This window comes from Protopterus annectens, chromosome 2.part1 (genome assembly GCF_019279795.1).
Source record: "Protopterus annectens isolate FY-2018-M chromosome 2.part1, PAN1.0, whole genome shotgun sequence".
Classification (NCBI taxonomy): domain Eukaryota; kingdom Metazoa; phylum Chordata; order Ceratodontiformes; family Protopteridae; genus Protopterus; species Protopterus annectens.
In genome coordinates, this window is record NC_056729.1 from 1,235,753,965 (window position 1) to 1,235,763,801 (window position 9,837).

General features: G+C 38.6%; 1 protein-coding gene across 1 annotated transcript in view; it reads right to left on the reverse strand.

The window, feature by feature from the left end:
- SLC49A4 (solute carrier family 49 member 4) overlaps positions 1–8,709 on the reverse strand; it is an 838,329-nt gene extending 829,620 nt beyond the window's left edge. The window contains exon 1 of the mRNA XM_044062768.1: positions 8,194–8,709. Within this exon, the coding sequence (XP_043918703.1) occupies positions 8,194–8,521 (328 nt within the window). The 5' untranslated portion in view covers positions 8,522–8,709. The remainder of the gene's footprint in view (positions 1–8,193) is intronic.
- Positions 8,710–9,837: the final 1,128 nt, after the last annotated feature.

Here is a 9,837-nt window from a genome sequence, read left to right on the forward strand (position 1 = left end):
GAGACTAAGGAGATCAGGTGGCCACTTAGACTTAATGCCACAGTTTCACCAGATCTCAAAGACAACATTTCAGTTAAGCCAATTTTGAAGCAGAGAGCAAATAAGATTTAGCTCTTCTATGGTCATATAATTTAAATGGAACACATTGACGTTTAGGTTAAAATTTTGGCATTAAATTTTAGTATTTAAAACTAAATGTTCAGATCAATAAGTAAGTTGTATGGCATTCTGTTCAGCATGTATGAGGTTTCTATATATTTTGTATTGTGGCTTTAAAAAATGTTTTTGCAAGGTTTTAATTCATTGAGTAAATCTGAATTAGTGATTGGTTGCCTTATTCTGTGTTTGGGATATTTAAGTGTGATTTTAAAATAATGCAAATTACTCTGAAGTAGCCTGTTGGAAAATTAAGGCAAAAGTGCTTAGTCGTTTATGCATTAAACAGTTTTCGGTTTTCTACCTCGTGGTTTGTGATATTTTTTTGAGTTCAGTGGTTTGTCTGCCTGTTGGCAAGTTTTGTGTGTGTTAAATTAACAACAATACCCTATGTACCTAAGAGGTGGTAAGATATCTGGGATCACAAGTAGACAGCAACCTTATCTTTGACCGTCATGTGTCTACTGTAGTAAGGAAGGCTTTCTACATAGTATACTTGATTAGCAAAGGCATCACCTCTAGTGTAAAGGAGGTTATAATATTCTACCCTGCTAACCAAAATGAAACAAGATAAAATCAAATTAAAGCAACCCCTGTGCAACTGGTCATAAAAGAAAAAAAGCAAAACTACCAAATACAATCTTTGAATGCAGTTCCAAATTCCACTGTAGAACAGAAAACAGAACAAATGCCTAGCGATGGTATATACTTCTTTTATGCTCTTCCTCCTGCTTTTAAAGCTAAACCTATTAATAGCTTGTAACCAACATTTTCAGTGAACAGGAGTTTCACATGTTAATCCTATTGCCAGGATTAGTTTCCATAAGCTATACTAAGTTACCTGGCCGTATGGAAAACTGCATATCGATGTTGTCCACACCTCCATGCTGCTATAACAGGGTACAACGTCCCCTCTTTGGGCCAGTAATCAAGGAGCCTGAATCCTCACCACGGTCACTGGAGAGGGACGTTCACTTGGAATAAAAATAGATGCACACAGTACTTCCAGATGTAGCTGTCTGGATCAAGCACAATTTCCCTTAAGAGCACACAGGGAACACACTTAGTCCGGGGTCTGGATTTCCTTCTCGTCTCCCTCCAAGTCCTCAATAAGACTCCCCACTGGCACAGCTATAAAATTGAGTCCTTAGCCGAGTGTCCAAGCCAAGACTTCCAGCACCCTCTCTGTGAAACCAGTGCTTCATGTCCTTGCTCCAAACTGCTGACACACACACTCTTGAGATTTGATTTTCGCGCACACACACACACACACACACACACACACACACACACACACACACACACACACACACACCCACCCCTGGGAAAGGCTAGCACAGACTTACTAGGGATGCCCCCTTTTGCCCAGACTATAAAGTAGTTACTGCCACCAGACACTCCAAAGCCAGACACTGTAAGCCTCTTACAAGGGTACCCAATTATAGTAAGTGAAATGAATATTAGTACAAATGGTAGTGTCTTGGCCAATGCAGTAAAGCTTTCAGGAGTGGCCACAGAGTCATCAAATAGATACACGGACTCTCAAAAATTAAAATATTCTCTAAAGGACCTGCCACGATAAAAAGTTAATATATTTAATAATAAATAATAAAAGAACATGAAAATACTAAATATCTATTTACAATAAACACCAGGGTTTCAATCACAGGAAGTATTAAAAGTAACACAGATCAGTGTAATCGGTGGTGTATATCCCTTCTAGTGCTAATACCACTGAGGCTCTAAATAAACTATGCAACATATGGGTGAGCTGTAGGGCAAATATCCTGACTTTGTACATGTGGCAGGTGGTGACTTTAATACAGCAGACCTGAAAGAAGTGCTCCCATACTACCATCAGTATGTGGACATTCCTACAAAGGGTTATAACATCCTGGACAAGGTGTACATAAACTTAAAAAAAGCTTATAAGGCAGTGCAACTTCCACAAATGGGAAACTCTGACCATTATACCATATTGTTACTGACAGCTTACAAACCTGCACTGGTTAAGAGAAAAGCCCACAAAGAAACAAAATCAGGGTATGGCCTGAGGGGGCTATGAAGGCCCTCCAAGACCACTTTGAAAGAACCAACTGTGACATGTTCAAGGAGGCAGTCACAGTGAATCACCATCTGAACATTGATGCATACACTGAGGTAGTGATGGCATACATTTCAAACTGCATTGATGGGGTATCAAATACCAAGAGTATCACTATCAGAGCTAACCAGAAGCCATGTCTCACCCCTAAGGTATACGAGCTTCTGAAGAAGAGAAACTCAGCTTACAGGGCTAAGACAAAGCAGCCCTAAGTGTAGCAAGAGGTAATCTGAGGAGGGGTATAAAGGAGGCTTAGAGGGTGTATGGTAGAAAGGCAGAGAGCCACTTTGAAAACATGAAGGATGTAAGGAGTTTATGGCAAGGCATACTGGAGATCACAGACTACAAATCAAGTCAGCACAGTGTGAGGACAGCATTGAATTCCTGGACAGTTTAAACATCTTCTTTGGTAGGATTTGATGAAAGAAACAGGTTGGCATTAAAGCTACACACTGATGAGAAGGATGCAGTACTCAGCCTCAGCCCAGAGGAAATAAGAAGAGAGCTGAGGAGAGTGAACCTCAGGAAGGTTGCGGGCCCAAACAACATACTGGGCAAGGTGTTAAACAGCTGTGCTGATCAACTATGCCCAGTGCTCAAGAATAATATTTAACACCTTTCTTGCCATGGTGAAAGTACCCTTATGCTACAAGGCAACTATCAGCATCCCACTACCTAAGAAAACCACTCCATTTCAGCCCAAATGACTACAGACTAGTTGCTCTGACATCCACAGTTATGAAATGTTTCAAGCAGCTGATTAAATAGCATCTTTCATCATGCCTACATCCTGATTTTGACCCTCTGCAATTTAAGTACAGAGCTAAACATCCCACAGCAGATGCCATATCGGTAGCACTACACATCCCCTTTAAGCATTTAGAGGGCAAAGACAACTATGTGAGGATGTTGTTCATAGACTTCAGCTCTGCATTTAATACGGTGGTACCAATGCAGCTGACAAAAAAACTGACACATTAGGAATCAGTAAACATCTGTAACTGGATCCTGGACTTCCTGATTGAGAGACCACAGAGGGTGTGTTCCTGTAAGAACACATCAAAGTGCATCACGATTAACACCGGGATTCCACAGGGATGTCTTCTCAGTCCATGGTTACTCACCACCCTGACCCACAACTACCATGCTAAGCAGAAGTCAAACCATTTCATCAAGTCTACAGTCATGAGGGTCATCAGAAAGGAGGATGAAGGGGCATACAGAGAGATGGTGGCATCTCTGGTCATCTGGTGCAAGGGAACAACCTTGACCTGAATGTAAGCAACACCAAAGAGACTATCATAGACTTCAGGTAAAGGAGAACAAACCACCCAGCACTCAGGATCAATGGTGAGAGTGTGGAGAGGATTAGAGTATGAAATTCCTGGGTGTACACATATCAGATGATCTCTAGTGGTCGAGAAATACAAACCAACTGGTCAAGAAAGGGCACCAATATCTCCACTTTTTAAGAAGGCTGAAAAAATCTAAGCTTTCTCCTCACAGACTTTCCACCTTCTATAAAGGTGCAAGAGAGCAACCTCACCTGCAACTTCACAGTGTGGTTTGGAAGTTGCACAGTTACAGAAAGGAAGGTGTTACAGAGTGGTGAAGGCTGCAGAGAAGGTATCAGGTTCCAGTCTTATATCGATACAACATCTTTATTCTGTAAGATGCATCCAAATGGCTACAAAAATAATACAGGACAACATGCATCCTGCGCATGGACTGTTTAATCATCTGGCATCAGGTAGGAAACATCACAGCATCCGCTGCAGGACTACAACATTCAATAACAGTTTCTACACTACAGTGATTAAACTTCTGAACTCGGGCACTAGTTCCAGGGGACTGGACACATAATAAGTCAATGTTTATTTATTTATGCAATATACACTTACATATATTCCAAGTAAGTGCAATATTTACTTATTATATCCATAGTCACTATGATTTAACCCACTCAAGTGCAATATGAGTGTCGGTAAATGTCTCTGCTCTTTCTTGCGTGTATTGGGAGTAGCACTGTATTTGTTAATTATGTTTCACTTTCCTTTGTAATCTCAAGAATTGAGTTGATGCAGAAAATTTCATTTAGGCTACAAGTGTTTATTTATAAATGACAGTAAAATTTACTTCGACTATGAATAGATTCAGATAGATACAGAAAAACAGTACTTAACTTATCTCACTATATTTTCCTGACTGAAATAAAGAATTACTATTCGCTGGTCACTTACTAGACCAAGCCAAGATGAAGTACGTGAGGGACCTTTCTATGTCAGGTTTCAAAAACAGAGGGCTGCAAGACTTCAGTCTCATCTAGTATTAAAAACATAATTTCACTGATGGACTACAGAATGACATTGCATACACCTAGTCATCTGACTTCTGGTTCCATACTACCCCCATTCCTAGCAATTGACCCAAAGTCTCACACATATGTGTCAATAATACACACATACAACTTTGCTAAGATCTGTTGTAGTTTCTGGAAGTCATAAAACAATAAAACACTTCCACTCTTCCTACAGGAGCTAATAAACCATTCTCTGGCACAGACATCTCATCTCTGGCTGTAGTCAGAACTGTAAGAAACAATCTTTATGCCCTAAATTAAGTAAGTTAATTTCTTACTATTTTTCAACGTTAGCTGGACGGAAATCAATCTCTTCTCTTCCAGTATCCTATTTACAACAGTACAGTCTGACATAAATGGATATTTCTTTTCTGACCAGCAGTACACACTGTTGATACATTTTTAAACACAAGCAACTTTACAAATAAATTTTCAACACAAGCATCTGTACAAAATCACTTTGATATACAAATGACACAATTATTTATAAAATTACAGCTAGCTGTGCTCCCATACATATAATCCACTGCCCTACTTCTTCTGGCATAGCAACACCTCACATCGTCACATAGGGAATGCAGTATTTTTGCACTTTTTTTTTACGTGTGAGCACAGTCTTTTTGAGCTGAATCAATCACTTAAGCACAGTACATTTTAATAGCTCAATAAGCAATACATTCAATAATAAAAAAGCTTAAGTGGTAACTGCTGGGGTTGCAGATTAAATTAATTTTGGCCATACACAGGCCACAAGCTGCCCATTATCTATTAGTCTTCTTGGAATGTACAATAATGAGCTATGTTCAGCTACAACAGCATTTTAGCAAAAATACACAAAATAAACTTGTAAACTGTGTACTTATCTGCTGTCCATAATCAATGAAATCAATTATAAAGCTTCAACAAATTAGTATTTATGTATTTAGTTTGGAAACTACTTCAAAAAACAAATGTAACTGTTCCATTGTCCAAACACTTATGCAATCTTTACTGTCAGTCTAGTAAAACAAGTGAAAACATGACAGTGAAAACAGGAACTTCCATGACAAAATTAACATCACCACAGAGTTTTTGCAAACAAATGCTGTTTCAGACAAAATTAACAGTTTAGCTGTCCAAGTACTTAAGCAATACTGACTGGCACTCTAGCAAAAGTGAAAACACATGATGGAAAATATAACTCCCATTAACTATGACAAAATTACTACTACCACAGTACTACATAAAAAACTGGGGCAAACTTACCAACCACATTTGAAGCAAGGTGGTGCAGTGAACAGACAAACAATGCCCCATTCCATATAAAACTTGGGGCCCAGTGCACATTACCATTAAAATGCTTTTATAGTGCCTTTGAGAAATCTGGCAGTTATTTTGGGTGGTCAGCTAGTAACCAACTCAATTCCTGTTACTTTTAACAGTTAAAACGGAACTGCAGTGACTTTTTATTCACTCTGCAGTAGATTGTTAATGAAGGATGAGACCAAATTCCTGAACAATCAGGAAAAAAGTTTAATTTCCTTCTTGAAAGACATACACTAGATCCAACTACACCAACTACACCTCAACAATAAATGATACTGACTAGTCCACAAATAATAACAAGAAAAAAAAGGAAAGTTTAATAAATGTTAAGTACTTTGGTCTTTGAAGTAGTCTGCAATACTTAATGTTAATTAAAAATAAAGTTCCTTCTTGTTCCATGGGATGGTTGGTTTGTTTTCCTTCCCTCTACTTTTTATGCTGCGTGCATTTTAATTTTGGAAGTTGGTGGAATTTATTTCACAGCACTCTTACAAACTCATGTAGGACGTCTAGTGAAGGTAAACACCTTTAAAGAGTTTTGCACAATATGCCCATCTGCCACCTACAGATTCCATGCCACAAAGGTCTTACAGAACATAACTGTGAAGCTGAACCCCTAAAGGGTTTTACATGTCATAGACAGCTGATGACATACCATATACAGATTCCATACCACAAAGGTCTTACAGAACATAAAGCACAAGCTTTGCAAGATATATTTCTAAAAACTAAGCATCTGTTGAAGCTCAGTATTATGTGATTCTGGTTTAGCAGAACAAGTACAAACACCCTTGTGATACTTCCTAACATGGTGAAAATACATTTTATTTTTATTTATTTTATTTTACATTTGTTGACCAGGCTAGTCCAGTTGGATATATGTCCATTTTCAGTGGAGGCCCAGGGAGAAAAGCTCCACAAACAACAACCAAATAGGACAAGACAAAGATATTTACAGTAGAAATTGGTACATTACAAAACTTTATAACATATTACATACCTAGGATTTTATATTCTGTATTCCAGTAGGGAAAAAACATGATGTAAAAATAACCTAGATACAACAGTAGTTTGAATTAATAATGGAAATTATATCTAAGAGATACTATAGATACTAAGGTCACACAAAAAAATCAAAAGAAAAACACTAGTGTTAAATGGATAGAGTATGCAAAAGCAAAATACAAGGATACAATTATAGTGTTCAGTCTCACAGGAGTTGTGGTCTTATATGAAAACGATTGGTCATTCAATAGTAAATACATATTTACAGACCCGCGGTAGTGGTGTTGCGGTAGCGTTGTCGCCTCACAGCAAGACGTTGTCCCGTTCGATTCTTCAGCTAGAGCGTCTTCTGTGGGGAGGCATGCATGAATGGGCGTGCCTTCATTGAAAGTTGTGCGTCAGGGCTGGTAACTCGGCACGTAAAAATCCACTACCAAACATTAGCGGACCAGAGTTCCGCTGTGGCGACCCCTAACTGGGATAAGCCGAAAGACATAACATAACAGGAGGAAAAATCCTCAGAATGGTCAAGCACAATATTATCAGCAAGTAAACACAAGATCATGTTCATAAGAGGCTAACATTATACATATGCTCTGTTAAAGTCTACAAAAAATGTATTCAGTGTCATCCAATTTGAAGTACAGTTCTTCATGTACCCAGTTCAAAAATTTGACCAAAAGCAGGGACCAGTAAGTACACCCAGTACTCCCTTGAAAAACATCTAAACTGTGTTGCTATCCCACATGCATATAATACAGTGTATCATGTGCAAAGTATACACTGTACCTCCACAGCGTTCCAATAATAACATATACAAATGGATTAACAAAATCAGAGTTCTATTAAGTTCCAAGTAAAAGTTTCACGTTGTATGATTGAGCCCAGAAGGGATGAAGCTGTTAAGCTAATGAAATGGAGACAATATAGTTTTTACTGTCCACCAATACAAATAAATCACATCATGTAAACATCAAATGAATGGCCAAAAAATACGTCTCTTACTTATGACCAAAAGCAGTGACTACACTCACTAATAGATACGATGTAATCAAAATATACTTGTACATCACACTTAGGAAACAAAGTCAATAATAAACATTTATTTTCTTTTTTTTTTTTTTTTTTTACTCACATCGTAAACCCAACCATCTAGTGTGCTGCCTCGGTAAACAGTCTACCAAATTACGGGTGAGCACGATCGCAAATAACAGAAAACTCTAATAAAATGTAATACAATGATAAAATATTAATGCATTCTCACCTTTTTTGTCTAGCAGCCACATGAACAAGAAGCAGGGTAAAAAGCCAATTGGCCCCCACAGCACCAACAAAGCAATGTCAAGGCTGGAAAACCCATAAGCCTGTTTAGCAGAATTCTGAATGGGTCCCCACGTGTTCCAAACCATACCCTGCATAAATCCAAAAAGAGAAAAGACAGCTAACACCAGCCATCTTCGCCGATACACCCTGCTGCTCTGAGCCCCGACAGGCTGGAGATGTTGCGACACCGGTGGCTGCACAAATCTCCGTTGGCTCCGTGAAGGCAAAAGCGGCTCCCTTTCTGGCTGTCCCCTCCAAGCATATTCCATATCTGTCTAATATTCGCTGTTCATACAGTCTGTCACTTTGACATCAATCTCCAAAAGTCCAAACGTACGAGCACTTGCCAACAGTTCAAATCTGATTCATGACCTTACTAAAAGCAGCATTACTTGAGAACAATCACACCGCCCCGCTACGAGCGCATGCGCTGAAGAATTACCGTGTCCCTGGAACGTCCTCACGTGCTGCGGAGCAAGCAAAGCAAAACTCGGGCGTCTACTTCTCGGCACTTGATTTTCTTAATAAATATGGATTAATCTTGTTGAGGAAGGATCAATTGCGTTAAATTCTCGACCAAATTTCGATAGTTTTCGCATTTACAATTAAACTAAAGAAGCAAAATAAACATATACGGGAAAAGTATTTGGCGAGTTTAGTTTCTGTTGTATAGAAATTAAACTTTAAATGAAAATGCTGGGGTTTTAAGTAATATTTTACATATTACATATATACAAATAACATTTTTAATGATAAATACCGAGGTTTTGAGAAGATTTTACAACTATATGAATAAACGTGGAATGCACAATAGGTGTGTTTAAAGCACCTGCTATATTGTAACAGAAATACGTGGCAAATGTTATAATTTTGAAAACTGTACTTGATTGTACCTCATATGTTTGTTCCACCTCTTTTTATCCATAATAAAATTTGTCTGATGGTGCTCACAGATTATTGAAGATTACACTGCCCAAATACTGACCGGCATAAATTGCTGGTTTACTTATTCTTCAGTAAGCGCACCGTAGTACAATGTTATTCTTTCAAATCTCCTAAAGAATAAGAAGTAGAAAGAGACTGAGAGCATGGGTGCCAGAAAATGCTTACCGCCCGGAGAGTATCGTGTTTGTTGTGGAGGGTTGGTGATCTAAAAGGGGCAATGGGTGATGGTGGTGGTGGTCTAAGCAAGAAACTTGATACCGTTCGTTTTTGGCATTTACTGCTCTGAAGTCAAGGCCAATGTTAAGGGCTTCTGGCTGAGCAAAATTTTCAGATGATTGCAAATTAGGAGCAGTCATAGAATCGCGCACTGACATAAATATTCTCCAGGAAGGGCTGACACAGGCAAATAACTGGTGTCCGAGCCATGGATTAAAACTAGATGCCAAGAAATGCATAATAGTATCTTTCAGGAAGGCATCCATCCCTGGTAAATGTCATATTGACAACTCACACCTAAAAGTTGATCTGGTAGTCAGGGACTTAGGGGCACATGTAGAGAATAATCTAGACATTGACCATCACATACGTACAGTAGTAAAGAAATCATTCTATGGTGTGCAACTTGCAAACAAAGGTATGG